At 44.3% G+C, this 19,858-nt stretch overlaps 1 protein-coding gene across 1 annotated transcript in view; it reads right to left on the bottom strand.

Moving 5' to 3' along the window:
- Window positions 1-356: 356 nt before the first annotated feature.
- LOC110505160 (zinc finger DHHC-type palmitoyltransferase 9) overlaps window positions 357-19,858 on the bottom strand; it is a 56,988-nt gene continuing 37,486 nt past the window's right edge. The window contains exons 5-9 of the mRNA XM_090219908.1: window positions 13,108-13,154; window positions 12,690-12,794; window positions 5,378-5,481; window positions 4,905-4,992; window positions 357-4,419 (exon numbers count right to left, since the gene is read on the bottom strand). Coding sequence (XP_090076034.1) covers window positions 4,213-4,419; window positions 4,905-4,992; window positions 5,378-5,481; window positions 12,690-12,794; window positions 13,108-13,154 — 551 coding nt within the window. The 3' untranslated portion in view covers window positions 357-4,212. The remainder of the gene's footprint in view (window positions 4,420-4,904; window positions 4,993-5,377; window positions 5,482-12,689; window positions 12,795-13,107; window positions 13,155-19,858) is intronic.

Here is a 19,858-nt window from a genome sequence, read left to right as displayed (position 1 = left end):
TTCGCTACACCTTCATTTCTGAGATATCCACTCCAAACAAATAGCGGGTGAATAGTCACTGAGATGGGGACCAGAGGGTCAATCTCGCTGATGTCCTGATGTCAAAGAATGTCTATTTATAGCCCTGGTTGCACCTTGCATTAACATGTGGTTTTCACGATCTGATCAAGATGATCCAATTCAATCTGTTCAAGGTTCTGTGTCTACTCATGGTTTTTTAAATGTCTCTTATCCTTCCACTGTGTGTATTGTGACCAGATTTCCTGGTCCCTCCATGTATGCAAATTATTTGACAGATATTATTTGGCAGCCAGCGGTCAAAATCCTTTCCATGCAATAATTCAGAGACAAGATGATTAATAATAATGACAACATCATTCAATTACCAGACATGTCAATCAATCATGTAAAAAGAAGTGAGAAATATCATGAAATATACGTAGTCACAATGTTATTACTAAACAATGTGAACATAAATATTAGTCCATCCGTGGTATTGTATCTACTGCATTATGTACGGTGTTATGTAGATCAGAGCATTCAGATCGGAGACCCTCGTCACATACTTTTCACATTATAAAACAAAAATCATACATCCAAACATTGAGAGAAAAAAGTCCAAACTTCCCAAGTCATTGTATCGACAATTACTATATGCCCATAACGATAACATTAATAGTACAAGGGTCCAATTCCTTCAATTATCTTTCAACCAGCTTAAACTTTAACATGAACATTCCCTTTTTCATTTGTTAAATCACAATCAGCAATACGGTCACACTTTCCATTGACAGCAATGCAGCAGCACAGTTATCTACGGAGAGAGAATTTTTACAACTGGCTAGAACAGAATAGTATTCAGAGGGGGGAAAAAAACGAATCAACTTAAATTGATAGGATTGGTTTGAGGGTAGACCTAATAACTGCTCCGAAAGACGAAAATAGATCAACATTTTTTTTTTTTTATACATTTCCTGAAAGGCCTTCTCAATACACACACATTCAGGACATACTGTACACCACTATTTGATTAAAACATCCATTTGTTGTCCATTTCAGAAGGCAGCCTACATTCTCAGCAGTTCTGGGGTAAAACTTCCCCTAGGTACAAATCTATAGTAGGATCGGCTTCCCCTCCCCCAATCCTAACCTTAAAGGGATACTTTGGGATTTTGTCAATGGGAACTTTTATCTACTTCCCCAGAGTCAGATGAACTCAAGGATAGCATTTGTGTGGCTCTGCGTGCAGTTTGAAGGAAGTTGCTAACTCGAATTAACATTTCCTAGCGAAACTACCTCCAACTTCGTTCATACTGGACGCAGAGACCATTGGTGGGAAAAATTCTAAACTGACCCTGACCGGCGTCTAGGGGCAACAGCACAAGTATCCTTCCAGAATCTGTAGACTACGCAAGTGAATATGGATTTGGCTTTCATCTTTCCTTCCCTAAAGTAATCCCTTCCATGACCTTCACCGGATTGTTTGATCGTTTTTTACATCTGGAGTAGACTAAGTGAGAAAAACACTGCAAGGGCCTAGATGGAAACAACTAGTAACTCCCCTACTCACATTTCCAATACAAATACACATTTTCACCGGAAAAGAGACTCTTTGTGAAATGAAATCAACAAAAGTATAAAACACACTGTTTGGCCCTATACAGTAGCTCTGCAATCCTTTCCATTCATTACATCTGATTATTTCAGTATCATTCTGTTCATATATAAATAAGGCAATAGTAAACATGATGCACTGCCCTCATTTGGGCCAATTGAGATAATGCGTGTGACTAAACACATTTTCGCTTTGGGCCAATCAGTATAATTTAGTAAATACTGGATCTTCTATGCAAGATACATCATTCACCCAAGTTTCATCAATTCAGGGCCAGTGGCAGTCTGAGATATTGCGTCTGACTAACGTATGAATGAAAGGACGGACACAGATCTACAGTCCCCTCTTCATCGTGGGGTACAATTATCTTGGGCATATGAAAAGGCTGAACGACACTGTCAATGTGGTTATACTGTTTCTATACAAGTATACATCACAACTACTCTGCCTTGCATACAACACAAAGCGTAATACAAACTCTCTCCAACCACTATCAGATTAACACATCACCCAACAGTCAGGCAAGCCAGTCTCACCGACTTATCCCTTTGTGAATCCTGTCCCTTCGAGTTGTCTTGAACTGAAGCACCTGCAATTCTCAACCTCCTTGCCCCACCTCTCACAAACCCCCATAATCCTTTGCTCCATTTGGTGTGAAATTAACAGAATGTGTTGACAGGAGAAAGAGAGAGAAAGCAGCTTCAATCTTGATTTTTTTCGGTCTGATAATGAGCCCGTCACGGATGGCTTTGGCCGTGACTCTGTTGCCTGGGGAACTGAATATCTTACCTGGGAAAGATGGAGTGGAAGAAAGGAGGCGAAAGAGTGAGGCATGGAGGAGTGGAAACAATAAAAGCTTTCCTCATCAATGGATCATGACATGGAGCAAGGACACCAAGTTGACAGTGAACGCTAGGAGGACCAATTCAGGAGTTGCATGACTTGCAAGAAGCAGGGCAGGCCTTCATACACAGGCAAATATCTAACACTGGACACATGCACTTTCCAAAAACAGACACAACCTGGGTCACTTCTCTTTTCATCAGAAATAGATCCAAGTTAGTTTTTTTTAGTTTTTTTTTAACACCTACATACGGGTATGTACATTTAAACAATGGCTTTACTTCATTTTTTTTTTTTGCAGTCTCATTGGAAACTATAAAAAGCGACGTTGTTTCTCGTTGGACAGTCTTGCGTGTACGATTTGGAGTGCCGAGTCGTGAACTGGAGTCTGAGGGTCTTCTCTGTAGATAGACAACCTTACAGTTATAGTCGCATGTGATAGCGCAGCTTCTCGATAAGGCACTGTAACTAGTGTCTACTGTCAGCAGCAATCAGGCCTTCTCTGTCACACACACACACACACACACACACACACACACACACAGGTTGGGGTTTACAATACAAATGCAGTCAATTCAGAGGGTAAACTTTTTTGTTTGTTTGTTTCTTGGAACATTTATTTCATTTTACTTTCTTGAATTGACTGAATTGAAATGCCCCCAACACTGACACACACGCCTACCCAGACACACTCCGGGGACAGTGGCAAAGTGTCCATTTCTAATGCTAGATACAGGAACTCTGAGCGTACCCCTTGCAAACGGTCAGCGCAAATGTGGATGTTTAACTATTCCAGAATAACTGGACCTTTTGCTATAACAGTATAAAAATGGAAGGACGGTAGCCCGAGGCGGCACCTTCATCTCAACAAATCTAGTCAGAGATGCTAATTAGGATAGAACTCGACGCAGCAATATCAGTGGAAATCAGGTACTGTTGTTTGAGTTCCCGGAAGAGACAACATGGTGGCTGAGATATTGCCTCCCATGGTAAGTGTTTCTTTTTGCCAGTTAAAACACACCCTAAAACAAGTTGTCAGGCCTTATATTCTCATTATCCAAACGGCCAACTTTCCCATTAATTTGCATAGGGGGCTGTTCGTGTGGTTCAGTCGAGAAGATGAGAACGGTCTAATAGTGTGTATATGTTAAGAGGGTTTACAACACAAAAGCTAGTATGTTGGAACTGGCCTTTTCACATTTTAAAAAGTCATCATCACGGCTATAAAACAAACAAAAAAAGACAGAAAAAGTAGAATTAACAAAATCAGAGCGAGTCCACAGGTAGCCATAAGCCAGAGGCGCCTGGGTACGGGTGCACATTTTAGGACACCCTCAGCCTCACACTACCCGGGGAATATAGTCCTCTGCATCCAGTGATATCGCAGTTCGTCCCAGTTTCACCATTCTCTGTGTTTATCCACGCAATGTTCAGGGGAACGAGAAAGGTGCTGAGCCACCAGCCTCTAATACCCAACCCCACCTTTCTGAAGTGTGAATGTCTATCAAGCAGTCCTGCAGTCACTGAGTTAGGGGAGAGGCTGGGTTTGGTGTTGGGCACCAACTCTACATATCAGGTGGAATGAGCAGGGAGTCAGAGCCCTGCAGTCATTTCCCACTCATTACAGGCAGATAGATGCTTTTCACTCATATAGAGGTTGAATAAAGTGTCTCCTCACAGGTCCAGACAGAGCGTTTTAGTGATAAACTGACTTTGGGCGGGGCAAGGAAGGAGTCTCCACCCCCACCACGCAGCTAGAGCGCCTTCTCCTTGGCGATAATGATGGAGGCCTCCACGTCAGTTTCAGGTGAGGCCAGGGGCGGGACTTTGGCGGGAGTGGGCGGCTTCTCCTTCTTGGGGGAGGGGCTTCCTTTCTCTGCGTGGGAGATGGCCGAGTCTGCGATGCTGGACTTGGCGTCGTCAGGGGTGTGCTCGTTGGGGATGAGTGGAGCTGTAGTTTTCTACAGAGGGAACATGAAACAATAAGGATACTAATAGTAGCCAAAGACTGTAAACTATTGATAGCTGCCCTGTATTTGAATTCAGGGGATGTGAAAATGCAAGATATTGCACCAGTAAAAAAATACGGACAAAGTGAGGCACAAAATGGCTACAGTAGATGGCAACTGTAGACATTGCAATGTACAAAATGGCTATAGTAGGATAGACTAGACACCAGTACAAAATGGCATCTGTACAGACACAAAATGTCTACAGAACTGTGAGCTGCCGAGTACATTAATAGTATCTTTATAAAAAAAAAGGAAAATGGTTTCTGCTCTACAGTACATTGTTCACCCCCTTTGCTCTCCTCCCTCTATGCAATTGATTTAGGCTATATTGTATGCACGTTCACTGTACTAATGCTTCGTGTCTGGCAAGCAGAAATCATTTAAGTGCCAGACAGTAAATTTGTGTGCGTGCGTATGTGCGTGCGTGGGCTTACTGTGGTCTGTGGCACTGGATTGCTCTGGGCGGCAGTGGACGCAGGAACAGGCAAATCATCCTGCGTCAGCCCTCTTCTGTCCAAGACACTGCCAAGGGGAGACAAACAGTTATCAACAACACCCTATTCACCCCTGAACAGAAATGAGAGAGCGAGAGAGAAATGAGAGAAAGACAAAGGAGGGAGGTAAGGGAGGCTATAGGATGAGAGAGAGGAATAATATTAGAGACTAAGCAAACAAGAAAGTAGTGAGAGTGAGATGAGGGAGGGAGGCAGGGTCGGAAAGGGCGGGAGGACCAGAGGGTGGCTATAGAGAAGAAGAATAGTAGAGGGAAGTTAGCAAGAGGAAGATAAAGAAAGAAGCAAGAGAGAAAGAGACCATGAGAGGGTAAAACAATGAAAACCACACCAGCAGAGTATTTTCTACACTAGTTAATCCTATGAGCACAGATAGTGCTCCTTCTGTACAGTACCTGGGGTATGCAGGCCCACATAACACTTCACAGCAGTTCTTGACAATGTTCTTGTGGCTGTAGGGGTTTTGCAGACGGTTCTTTCCCGACCATGAGCCTTTGATCTGTAAAACACAAAATACAGCCACCCGTAAAAAAAAAACTAATATATCTTGATTAGATCAGTACTGAAACCCCTGAGTCAATCCCCTTTGGCAGTGATTACAGCTGAGAGTCTTTCTGGGTAAGTTTCCAAGGAGCTTTGCACTCCTGGATTGTACAACATTTACACATTATTATTTTTAAACTCTTCAAGCTCTGTCAAGTTGATTGTTGATAATTACTAGACTGCCATTCTTGCCATATTCAGGACAAAATTGAATTGCTTTGCAGTAACACTTTAGTGCCTTATTGCAAACATGATGCATGTTTTGGAATATTTTTTTATACAAAACGTACAAACGTCCTTTTCACTCCTCATTTGTCTCCTATCACAGCCATTAAACTATGTTTTAAAATCCCTGAGAGGTTTCCTTCCTCTCTGGCAACTGAGTTAGAAAGGACACCTGTATCTTTGTATTGATTGGGTGAATTGATACACCATCCAAAGATTAATGAATAGCTTCACCATGCTCAATGGGATGTTCAGTGTCTCCTTTACCAATTGAGTTCAGTGTGTCAAATCGGAGGGCCTGTTGTCCGGACCTCTGGCAGTCTCTATGGGGGTGCCACAGGGTTCAATTCTCGGAATGACTCTTTTCTCTGTATATGTCAACGATGTCGCTCTTGTTGAGGGTGATTCCCTATTCCACCTCTACTCAGACGGGCCAGATGTATACATAATGGTGTCTTCTTTGGACAATGTGTTAACAAACCTCCAAACAAGCTTCAATGCCATTACAACACTCCTTCGTGGCCTCCAACTGCTCTTAAACGCTAGTAAAACTAAATGCATGCTCTTCAACTGTTCGCAGCCCACACCCGCCTGCCCGACTAGCCTCACTACTCTGGACGGTTCGGACTTAGAATATGTGGACTACAAATACCTAGGTGTCTGGCTAGACTGTATACTCTCCTTCCAGACTCATATTAAACATCTCCAATCCAAAATGAAATCTAGAATCGGCTTCCTATTTCGCAACAAAGCCTCCTTCACTCATGCCACCAAACATACCCTCGTAAAACTGACTATCCTACCGATCGACTTCGGCGACTTCATTTACAAAATAGTCTCCAACACTCTACTCAGCAAACTGGATGCAGTCTATCACAGTGGCATCTGTTTTGTCACAAAAGCCCCATATACCAACCACCACTGCGACCTGTATGCTCTAGTCGGCTGGCCCTCGCTACATATTCATCTCCAGACTCACTGGCTCCAGGTCATCTATAAGTCTATGCTAGGTAAAGCTCCGCCTTATCTCAGCTCACTGGTCACGATAACACCCACTCGTAGCACGCGCTCCAGCAGGTATATCTCACTGGTCATCCCCAATGCCAACACCTCATTTGGCCGCCTTTCCTTCCAGTTCTCTGCTGCCAATGACTGACACAAATTGTAAAAAAAGTCGCTGAAGCTGAAGACTTATTTCCCTCACTAACTTTAATCATCAGCTATCTGAGCAGCTACAGTGCCTTGCGAAAGTATTCGGCCCCCTTGAACTTTGCGACCTTTTGCCACATTTCAGGCTTCAAACATAAAGATATAAAACTGTATTTTTTTGTGAAGAATCAACAACAAGTGGGACACAATCATGACGTGGAACGACATTTATTGGATATTTCAAACTTTTTTAACAAATCAAAAACTGAAAAATTGGGCGTGCAAAATTATTCAGCCCCTTTACTTTCAGTGCAGCAAACTCTCTCCAGAAGTTCAGTGAGGATCTCTGAATGATCCAATGTTGACCTAAATGACTAATGATGATAAATACAATCCACCTGTGTGTAATCAAGTCTCCGTATAAATGCACCTGCACTGTGGTAGTCTCAGAGGTCCGTTAAAAGCGCAGAGAGCATCATGAAGAACAAGGAACACACCAGGCAGGTCCGAGATACTGTTGTGAAGAAGTTTAAAGCCGGATTTGGATACAAAAATATTTTCCAAGCTTTAAACATCCCAAGGAGCACTGTGCAAGCGATAATATTGAAATGGAAGGAGTATCAGACCACTGCAAATCTACCAAGACCTGGCCGTCCCTCTAAACTTTCAGCTCATACAAGGAGAAGACTGATCAGAGATGCAGCCAAGAGGCCCATGATCATTCTGGATGAACTGCAGAGATCTACAGCTGAGGTGGGAGACTCTGTCCATAGGACAACAATCAGTCGTATATTGCACAAATCTGGCCTTTATGGAAGAGTGGCAAGAAGAAAGCCATTTCTTAAAGATATCCATAAAAAGTGTAGTTTAAAGTTTGCCACAAGCCACCTGGGAGACACACCAAACATGTGGAAGAAGGTGCTCTGGTCAGAGGAAACCAAAATTTAACTTTTTGGCAACAATGCAAAACGTTATGTTTGGCGTAAAAGCAACACAGCTGAACACACCATCCCCACTGTCAAACATGGTGGTGGCAGCATCATGGTTTGGGCCTGCTTTTCTTCAGCAGGGACAGGGAAGATGGTTAAAATTGATGGGAAGATGGATGGAGCCAAATACAGGACCATTCTGGAAGAAAACCTGATGGAGTCTGCAAAAGACCTGAGACTGGGACGGAGATTTGTCTTCCTACAAGACAATGATCCAAAACATAAAGCAAAATCTACAATGGAATGGTTCAAAAATAAACATATCCAGGTGTTAGAATGGCCAAGTCAAAGTCCAGACCTGAATCCAATCGAGAATCTGTGGAAAGAACTGAAAACTGCTGTTCACAAATGCTCTCCATCCAACCTCACTGAGCTCGAGCTGTTTTGCAAGGAGGAATGGGAAAAAATGTCAGTCTCTCGATGTGCAACACTGATAGAGACATACCCCAAGCGACTTACAGCTGTAATCGCAGCAAAAGGTGGCGCTACAAAGTATTAACTTAAGGGGGCTGAATAATTTTGCACGCCCAATTTTTCAGTTTTTGATTTGTTAAAAAAGTTTGAAATATCCAAGAAATGTTGTTCCACTTCATGATTGTGTCCCACTTGTTGTTGATTCTTCACAAAAAAAATACAGTTTTATATCTTTATGTTTGAAGCCTGAAATGTGGCAAAAGGTCGCAAAGTTCAAGGGGGCCGAATACTTTCGCAAGGCACTGTAACTACGTCGCTGCAGCTGTACCTAGCACATCTGTAAATAGTCCATCCAATCTACCTACCTCATCCCAATATTGTTTTTATTTACTTTTTCTGCTCTTTTGCTCACCAGTATTTCTACTTGCACATCATCTGCTCATCTATCACTCGTGTTAATTTGCTAAATTGTAATTACTTCGCTACTATGGCCTATTTATTGCCTTACCTCCTCACGCCATTTGCCCACACTGTATATATACTTTTTTCTATTGTGTTATTGACTGTACACTTGTTTATTTCATGTGTAACTGTGTTGTGTCGCACTGCTTTGCTTTATCTTGGCCAGGTCGCAGTTGTAAATGAGAACTTGTTTTCAACTAGCCTACCTGGTTAAATAAAGGTGAAATAAAAATTAAAATAAAGTACCGTTCTTTGTGAGGCATTGGAAAACCTCCCTGGTCTTTGTGCTCTAAATGCACTGCTCTAGTGGTGGACCTTACAGACACAATTATGTGTAGGGTACAGAGATGGGTTAATAGCAATTTATGTTGAGTCCATGCAAGTTATTATGAGACTTGTTAAGCACATTTTTACTCCTGAACGTATTTAGGCATGCCATAAAAGGGGTTGCATCCTTGACTCAAGACATTTCAGATTCATTTTTTAAAATTAATTTGTAAAAATGTCTAAAAACAAAATGACACTTTGACATTGTGTGTAGATCAGTGGCACAAAATCTAAATGTAATCCATTTTAAATTCAGGCTTTAACAAAATGTGGAAAAAGGCAAAGGGTGTGAATACTTTCTGAAGGCACTGTAGCAAGGAATATATTTCTCGTGCCATCTCTTCCACACAGGGTAAATTCCATTTCAATTCGGTGAACTGAAATCCAAGTCCATTCATTTCTTTTCAATTAGGTATATTGTAATTTCAGTTCTGTAATTGACTGAATTGGAATGGAATAGACCCCAACCCTACTTCTGCCAAAAGCAAACACCCTTACAGATAGATCTGACACTGCCTGTCCGGTTACCATTTTAAAAAATTACTAAAATAATTTCCCTTTAGTTATACCTTATTCAAATGTACAGTTCCATTTTTAGATTGTAATCCCACAGGGTTACACTTGGCCTACAAAAAATATCTGGTGAGGGATTTAATAAATTCCTGATCAAAGTATAAGATAGGTATGTTAATATGCATGTATACAGGGCATATTGTCATTAAAATGACCAAATTCTTTAACACAATTCTGTGTTGACGGGTAGTGACACTAGGATATATTTCTCCAAAATGCAAATAATTCTTCACACAAAGAGTTATCAATGCATGAAGTATCCAGCTGGTAGGGTTGCAAAGCTACCCAAAATGTACCAAAGTTAGCGGAATCTTCGGTAATTAACAGGTAATCAGTAATTTAGTAATTTATACTTGAACAAAAACAAGACAAACGCACACAAAATACATACAAAAGTATGTAGACACCCTTTCAAAATGAGTGGATTCGGCTATTTCAGCCACACCGTTTCTGACAGTTTTATAAAATTGAGCACATCGCCATGCAATCTCCATAGACAAACATTGTCAGTAAGCGTAAGATCAAGTCCCCACAGCAATTTTCCAACATCTAGCGGAAAGCCTTCCCAGAAAGTGGAGGCGGTGTCCACATACTTTTGGTCATGTAGCGCACATATTGTCCAGGAGTTTCTAGTGGACAGACCATATGGTTCAAGAGAAAATTGCGTAATTAATGACAAAAAGCATCTAATCAACAATTGCATTCATTTCAATGAACTCTGCAACTCTTCTAGCTATTGAATTTTTTCACAACTGCAACCAGATTGGCACCAAAACATTTTTCAACATGGCCTATTGACAAAATAAAATAAATGTGTGTAAAAAAAAAAAGAAGATTTCATGCTGAAACCCTCATATTAGACATCAATAGTTTTTACTATGTTTACGGTTTATATTTAGGATGATGTTTTACAGCTTTGTTATATATATATTTTTATTTTAAAGTCCTCTTATTTTATATATTTTACAGGTGATAAGGCCACACAGGGGGACAGAGATAATTACAGACTGCTGTGATAACCTGAAGTACCCAAAAAGGCCACTAGATGTCATTGATAAAATTCCCTCAAAACACATAAGTTACCAAAATTCTGGTTGTTTACTGGTAAACTTAGGAGGTTTCCAGTAATATACCGTCCCTTTGAAACCCTACCTGCTGGTGAATGTAATGGAAACAGAAATTCCACAGGGTGTTCAGAAATATACTAGACCGGTTCTTTCAGGAGGTTAGACCTCAGATATACACTGACTGTACAAAACGATACAATTACCTTCAATAACTAATGTGTGGAAATATACCCAAACATGCAAAGGAGGAAATGACATTTTTCGACCTTTGTGTACCTATACAGGACACATCAACGAACGCATCACATATCCATCACGATGCATTTCTGTGTAGTACAAATCAGGACCTATTCGGCTACAGTCATTCTGTTATCAGGTGTTAATCCACTTCACTTACCAAACTCAAGGTGTCATATCATAGCCATTATTTTTGCAGACATGTTTGAAATTGAATTCAGATGAGAGATAGTTAACTGAGTTTTTTTTCGAAAACTTGGTCACAAATGAAGGGCTTTTAAAATGTTTTTTTTTTTTACCATCATTCTGTTACAGAAATGTACATCTGCACAGTTGTTCAAGTAAAATGTGTTTTTGTACCATTTTCATTGGAAATGGTTGAAAGTAGTCGTTCTGCATATAGACTTGTACGGTTTGTTAAACTTTTGTTTCATGGTTTTGTCATTATGTTACCATGGAATTGTCCTCACTATTCAATAGGCTTTTGTAAACTTGTTGATGATTTATTGTTTATGTAATGCCAATGGATGTGAGTGTCTAAGACTGCTATGTAGTTATTAATCAAACTTGAAATTAGAATTAAATCACTTCTGCATTGCCATAGTCAGGCAGTAAAGCTTTGTCCCCACCATGGTCATGAAATCACACCGGTCTTGGGTACTGTATAAAAACCTACGACCAGTAAAGGTAGACTTCCCTCACAAGCCTTGCATTCATCAGAATAAGAAGTCTTTGCCTGCATTTGAAAACAAAGGCAGAGTAAATATTGCCATGGTCTATTTGATTGAATTCTAGCCCCCCCCCCCCCCCCCCTCACCAAGGCTACAAAGAAAAAAAAAGGGTGTGTGGTTGCCAAGGTGATAGCTGACTGGAGAACTTGAGTGTTTACATCACCCACCCTGAGTGTATATTTATCTTTCCAGCCATGCCATGTTAGCACTCCACTTTGAGCATTTAAAACAGAACCCTGGAGTGAAGCAGCTCCTATCAACTGACACAGGGTCAGGTCTTATTGCATTATGGTTATGGTTAGGATTAGGGATAGCGTTAATCTGATCCCAGATCTGTGGTAATGTAAAAACTTTAACTCGAGTCCCGACTGTGTAGTCGCTACATTAGACGAGTTGCCTCCTACAACGTGCCAATGTTCCAGCAGGCACGCCTGTACTTAGACAACATCAGTTTAGCATAGAGGAAAGGTGGGACGTCCGGCTTTCTTACGTCACTGCCTAATCCGCTTGTTGCCCTAGTGTAAACACCCCTCAGACACAAAATAGCATCTAGAATATTTTGAATAAGTGCATTTCGCAAGTGGCTAGTTTGTGTCAACCTTGAATAAAAACTACTGCAAAGGTTTGGCCTGCAAACTTTGGCTTCAAATTGCAACGTTCTGTCATGTCTGCCTACAAGCTATGGTAAGACTTTTTCATATGCACAATTCCTGTCTGCATTTTAAGCCCCGCCTACCAAATCTCATGATTTGTTGGGAGAGTTGTCTGAGGAGGACCCTTCCTGGATTTATTTTTCCCTTTTCGAAGTTACCAAGAGAATCCCTCATGATTTCTGAGACTACCAGCTGTGTCAATAATCTAAAACATCCTTCCTTCCTCATCTCCATAATCACCCGTGCTGGATAAAAAGAGGAGAGGCAGACAGTTTAAACTGTTGAGACACAGCCCCTGTAATAGGAGTAGTGAATGGTAGAGAATAGATATACTCACATCCTCATTGGTGGTCTGGTTGAGGGAGATAAGATAAGAATGGAAGCCTGTCAGTCCCACTACTGACCACAAGGTGAAGAAGCACACCAACACTTCCAGCACAGTAGAAAGGGGTTAAAGAAACAGGACAGAAACAGTAACAGTACTACAAGCGCTAAGTCCACAGGTCAAGGATAGGTCTTTGTCGAACATGCGGTTACTGCAATCACTACTGATTTAGATAATTTTATGTTAAATGCCCCAGGGATGATTCATTTTATAACTTCATATAACATGATTTGACTCAAACTTGTCTATCTTACGATTATTATGAATGTCTTATTCTTTTAGGTTTAAAAAGTAAACCACAGTGGCCCTATGGGTCAATAACCAGATGGTATTGTGAACTGTAGATTTATGTGGAACTGAAAGGATATGTTCCAGGTGTGTCTTGTAGTGTCTTCACAAACCCAGAGTCCACCGAGCCTGTAGAGAGGAGCACATAGTTAAAGAATGTTCTGTGGAGCATATACAGTGCATTCGGAAAGTATTCAGACCCTTGACTTTTTCCACTGTGATAGTTAGCCTTATTTTCAAATTGATTAAAATTGTTAGTTTTTTCCCCCCCATAAATCTACACACAATACTCCATAATGACAAAAATCTGTTTAGGCATTTTTGCAAATTTATTAAAATTAGACATTTTACTCAGTACTTTTTGAAGCACCTTTTGCAGCGATTACAGCCTCAAGTCTTTTGGGTCTGAGATTACAAGCTTGGCACACCTGTATTTGGGGAGTTTCTCCCAATCTTCTCTGCAGATCCTCTCAAGCTCTGTCAGGCTCGATGGGGAGCGTCGCTGCACAGCTATTTTCAGGTCTCTCCAGAGATATTCGATCAGGTTCAAGTCTCTGGCAGGGCCACTCAGACATTCAGGGATTTGTTCTTAGCTGAGTGCTTAGGGTGAGTGCTTAGGGTCGTTGTCCTGTTGGAAGGTAAACCTTCTCCCCAGTCTGAGGTCCTGAGTGCTCTGGAGACGGTTTTCATCAAGGATCTCTATGTACTTTACTCCTTTCATCTTTGCCTCGATCCTGACTAGTCTCCCAGTACCTGCCGCTGAAAAACATCCACACAGCATGATGCTGCCACCAACATGCTGCACAGTAGGGATGGTGACAGGTTTCCTCCTGACGTGACGCTTGGTAATCAGGCCAAAGAGTTCAATCTTGGTTTCATCAGACCAGAGCATCTTGTTTCTCATGGTCTGAGAATCTTTAGGTGCCTTTTGCCAAACTCCAAGTCTGCTGTCATGTGCCTTTCACTGAGGAGTGTCTTCCGTCTGGCCACTTTACCATAAAGGCCTAATTGGTGGAAACCTGCAGAGATCGTTGTGCTTCTGGAAGGTTCTCCCATCTCCACAGTGGAACTCCGGAGCTCTGGCAGAGTTACCATTGATTTCTTGATCACCTCCCTGACCAAGGTCCTTCTCCCCCGATTGGTCAGTTTGGCCGGGCGGCCAGCTCTAGGAAGAGTCTTGATGGTTCCGATTTTCTTCAATTTAAGAATGGAGGCCATTGCGTTCTTGGGGACCTTCAATGCTGCAGAAACATTTTGATACCCTTCCCAAGATCTGTTCTCTGACATGCACTGTCAAATGTGGGACCTTATATAGACAGGTGTGTGCCTTTCCACATCATGTCCAATCAATTGAATTTACCACAGTTGGACTCCAAAACAAGTTGTAGAAACATCTCAAGGATGATCATTGAAAACCGGATGGACCGAAGCTCAATTTCAAGTCTCATAGCAAAGGGTCTGAATAGTTATGAAAAGGATTTTTTCATTTTTTATAAATTAGCAAAAATGTCTAAAAAACCTGTTTTTGCTTTGTCATTATGGGGTATTGAGTGTAATATTGCTTAGGATTTATTTTTTATTTATTTCATTTTAGAATAACGAAACAAAATGTGAAAAAGTCAAGGGGTCTGAATACTTTCCAAAAGGCACGGTGAAACACACACACACACCTAATAAGTGCCAAGACGTACACTTACATATTCCCCTCACTCACGCGACCATTAAAAAAACAAAACTATTCATTCAAATTAGGGATAACATTGACAGTGCGCAGGCTGTGGCTTGAATTAAGATCACAAGCCTGGAGCCAATTATCCTGACTGTAAATGCCCTCTGCTTTTCCCTGCCATCTCGCTGTCCTGTAAAGTCCCACGTATAGGAACAGATCAAAGGGAAGTGTGTGAGTGAGTGGGTCATCCAGGCAGTTACTGTTGCATGTCACTTCACGCTCCAGTCAAGCCTCAGCTGAACTAGGTGTTACGGTGCGTGAATGAGGACCCAAAAGCGAATTAACGTAATGACAAAACATAGGTAGGCTCAGATGGACCGGCAGATTCCGACAGGACAGGACAAGGTTGCAGCAAACATGACGATAGTCTGGTTCAGGCATGAATAACACAAACAAGAATCCGACAAAGACAGGAGCAAAAACAGAGAGAGATATAGAGGACTAATCAGAGGGAAAAAGGGAACAGGTGGGAAAAGGGGTGACGAGGTAGTTAGGAGGAGACAAGGAACAGCTGGGGGAAAGAGGGGGAGAAAAGGTAACCTAATAACGACCAGCAGAGGGAGACAAGGAGAAGGGAAAGGACAGAAACAAGACACAACATGACAATACATGACAGTACCCCCCCACTCACCGAGCGCCTCCTGGCGCACTCGAGGAGGAAACCTGGCGGCAACGGAGGAAATCCTCGATCAGCGCACGGTCCAGCACGTCCCGAGAGGGAACCCAACTCCTCTCCTCAGGACCGTACCCCTCCCAATCTACTAGGTACTGATGACCACGGCCCCGAGGACGCATGTCCAAAATCCTACGGACCCTGTAGATGGGTGCGCCCTCGACAAGGATGGGGGGGGGGGGGAAGACGAGCGGGGGCGCGAAGAACGGGCTTGATACAGGAGACATGGAAGACCGGGTGGACGCGACGAAGATATCGCGGAAGAAGAAGTCGAACTGCGACAGGATTAATGATCTGAGAAATACGGAACGGACCAATGAACCGCGGGGTCAACTTGCGAGAAGCGGTCTTAAGGGGAAGGTTCTGAGTGGAGAGCCAAACTCTCTGACCGCGACAATATCTAGGACTCTTAGTTCTACGCTTATTAGCAGCTCTCACAGTCTGCGCCCTATAACGGCAAAGTGCAGACCTGACCCTCTTCCAGGTGCGCTCGCAACGTTGGACAAAAGCCTGAGCGGAGGGGACGCTGGACTCGGCGAACTGAGATGAGAACAGCGGAGGCTGGTACCCGAGGCTACTCTGAAAAGGAGATAGCCCGGTCGCAGACGAAGGAAGCGAGTTGTGGGCGTATTCTGCCCAGGGGAGCTGTTCTGACCAAGACGCAGGGTTGCGAAAAGAAAGACTGCGTAAGATGCGACCAATAGTCTGATTGGCCCGTTCTGCTTGACCGTTAGACTGGGGGTGAAAGCCGGAAGAGAGACTGACGGAAGCCCCAATCAAACGGCAAAACTCCCTCCAAAATTGAGACGTGAATTGCGGACCTCTGTCCGAAACGACGTCTGACGGAAGGCCATGAATTCTGAAAACATTCTCGATGATGATTTGTGCCGTCTCTTTAGCAGAAGGAAGCTTAGCAAGGGGAATAAAATGAGCCGCCTTAGAGAACCTGTCGACAACCGTAAGAATAACAGTCTTCCCCGCTGACGAAGGCAGTCCGGTGACAAAATCTAAGGCGATGTGAGACCACGGTCGAGAGGGAATGGGAAGCGGCCTGAGACGGCCGGCAGGAGGGGAGTTACCGGACTTAGTCTGCGCGCAGACCGAACAAGCAGCCACGAAGCGACGCGTGTCATGCTCCCGGGTGGGCCACCAAAAACGCTGGCGAATGGAAGCAAGCGTACCCCGAACGCCAGGGTGGCCGGCTAACTTGGCAGAGTGAGCCCACTGAAGAATGGCCAGACGAGTAGGAACGGGAACGAAAAGAAGGTTCCTAGGACAAGCGCGCGGCGACGGAGTTTGAGTGAGTGCTTGCTTTACCTGCCTCTCAATTCCCCAGACAGTCAACCCGACAACACGCCCCTCAGGGAGAATCCCCTCGGGGTCAGTGGAGGCTACTGAAGAACTGAAGAGACGAGATAAAGCATCAGGCTTGGTGTTCTTAGAGCACGGACGATAAGAAATCACGAACTCGAAACGAGCGAAAAACAGCGCCCAGCGCGCCTGACGCGCATTAAGTCGTTTGGCAGAACGGATGTACTCAAGGTTCCTATGGTCAGTCCAAACGACAAAAGGAACGGTCGCCCCCTCCAACCACTGTCGCCATTCGCCTAGGGCTAAGCGGATGGCGAGCAGTTCGCGGTTTCCCACATCATAGTTACGTTCCGACGGCGACAGGCGATGAGAAAAATACGCGCAAGGGTGGACCTTGTCGTCAGAGAGGGAGCGCTGAGAAAGAATGGCTCCCACGCCCACCTCTGACGCGTCAACCTCGACAACGAACTGTCTAGTGACGTCAGGTGTAACAAGGATAGGTGCGGATGTAAAACGATTCTTGAGGAGATCAAAAGCTCCCTGGGCGGAAACGGACCACTTAAAGCACGTCTTGACAGAAGTAAGGGCTGTGAGAGGAGCTGCCACCTGACCGAAATTACGGATGAAATGACGATAGAAGTTCGCGAAGCCGAGAAAGCGCTGCAGCTCGACGCGTGACTTAGGGACGGGCCAATCAATGACAGCTTGGACCTTAGCGGGATCCATCTTAATGCCTTCAGCGGAAATAACAGAACCGAGAAATGTGACGGAGGAGGCATGAAAAGAGCACTTCTCAGCCTTCACAAAAAGACAATTCTCTAAAAGGCGCTGGAGGACACGTCGAACGTGCTGAACATGAATCTGGAGTGACGGTGAAAAAATCAGGATATCGTCAAGGTAAACGAAAACAAAGATGTTCAGCATGTCTCTCAGGACATCATTGACTAATGCCTGAAAGACAGCTGGAGCGTTAGCGAGGCCGAAAGGAAGAACCCGGTATTCAAAGTGCCCTAACGGAGTGTTAAACGCCGTCTTCCACTCGTCCCCCTCCCTGATGCGCACGAGATGGTAAGCGTTACGAAGGTCCAACTTAGTGAAAAACCTGGCTCCCTGCAGGATCTCGAAGGCTGAAGACATAAGAGGAAGCGGATAACGATTCTTCACTGTTATGTCATTCAGCCCTCGATAATCTATGCAGGGGCGCAGGGACCCGTCCTTCTTCTTAACAAAAAAAAACCCCGCTCCGGCGGGAGAGGAGGAGGGGACTATGGTACCGGCGGCAAGAGCTACAGACAAATAATCTTCGAGAGCCTTACGTTCGGGAGCCGACAGAGAGTATAGTCTACCCCGGGGGGGGAGTGGTTCCCGGAAGGAGATCAATACTACAATCATACGACCGGTGTGGAGGAAGAGAGGTGGCCCTGGACCGACTGAACACCGTGCGCAGATCGTGATATTCCTCCGGCACCCCTGTCAAATCACCAGGCTCCTCCTGTGAAGAAGAGACAGAGGAAACAGGAGGGATAGCAGACATTAAACATTTCACATGACAAGAGACGTTCCAGGAGAGGATAGAATTACTAGACCAATTAATGGAAGGATTATGACAAACTAGCCAGGGATGGCCCAAAACAACAGGTGTAAAAGGTGAACGAAAAATTAAAAAAGAAATGGTTTCGCTATGATTACCAGAAACAGTGAGGGTTAAAGGTAGCGTCTCACGCTGAATCCTGGGGAGAGGACTACCATCCAGGGCGAACAAGGCCGTGGACTCCCTTAACTGTCTGAGAGGAATGTCATGTTCCCGAGCCCAGGTCTCGTCCATAAAACAGCCCTCCGCCCCAGAGTCTATTAAGGCACTGCAGGAAGCTGACGAACCGGTCCAGCGTAGATGGACCGACAAGGTAGTGCAGGATCTTGAAGGAGAGACAGGAGTAGTAGCGCTCACCAGTAGCCCTCCGCTTACTGATGAGCTCTGGCTTTTACTGGACATGAAGTGACAAAATGACCAGCAGAACCGCAATAGAGACAGAGGCGGTTGGTGATTCTCCGTTCCCTCTCCTTAGTCGAGATGCGGATACCTCCCAGCTGCATAGGCTCAGCACCCGAGCCGGCAGAGGAAGATGGTAGTGATGCGGAGAGGGGGGCAACGGAGAACGCGAGCTCCTTTCCACGAGCTCGGTGACGAAGATCAACCCGTCGCTCAATGCGAATAGCGAGTTCAATCAAGGAATCCACGCTGGAAGGAACCTCCCGGGAGAGAATCTCATCCTTTACCTCTGCGCGGAGACCCTCCAGAAAACGAGCGAGCAAAGCCGGCTCGTTCCAGCCACTGGAGGCAGCAAGAGTGCGAAACTCAATAGAGTAGTCTGTTATGGATCGATTACCTTGACATAGGGAAGACAGGGCCCTGGAAGCCTCCTCCCCAAAAACAGATCGATCAAAAACCCGTATCATCTCCTCCTTAAAGTCCTGATACTGGTTAGTACACTCAGCCCTTGCCTCCCAGATTGCCGTGCCCCACTCACGAGCCCGTCCAGTAAGGAGAGATATGACGTAGGCGACACGAGCAGTGCTCCTGGAGTAAGTGTTGGGCTGGAGAGAAAACACAATATCACACTGGGTGAGGAACGAGCGGCATTCAGTGGGCTCCCCAGAGTAACACGGCGGGTTATTGATTCTGGGCTCCGGAGATTCGAAAGCCCTGGAAGTGGCCGGTGGATCGAGGCGGAGATGGTGAACCTGTTCTGTGAGGTTGGAGACTTGGGTGGCCAGGGTCTCAACGGCATGTCGAGCAGCAGACAATTCCTGCTCGTGTCTGCCTAGCATCGCTCCCTGGATCTCGACGGCTGAGTGGAGAGGATCCGAAGTCGCTGGGTCCATTCTTGGTCGGATTCTTCTGTTACGGTGCGTGAATGAGGACCCAAAAGCGAATTAACGTAAACAGAGCTTCTTTAATGACAAAACATAGGTAGGCTCAGATGGACCGGCAGATTCCGACAGGACAGGACAAGGTTGCAGCAAACATGACGATAGTCTGGTTCAGGCATGAATAACACAAACAAGAATCCGACAAAGACAGGAGCAAAAACAGAGAGAGATATAGAGGACTAATCAGAG

Source organism: Oncorhynchus mykiss, chromosome 25 (assembly GCF_057628025.1).
Source record: "Oncorhynchus mykiss isolate SJ-2025 chromosome 25, ASM5762802v1, whole genome shotgun sequence".
NCBI lineage: Eukaryota > Metazoa > Chordata > Actinopteri > Salmoniformes > Salmonidae > Oncorhynchus > Oncorhynchus mykiss.
This window is presented reverse-complemented; position numbering and strand designations above follow the sequence as displayed.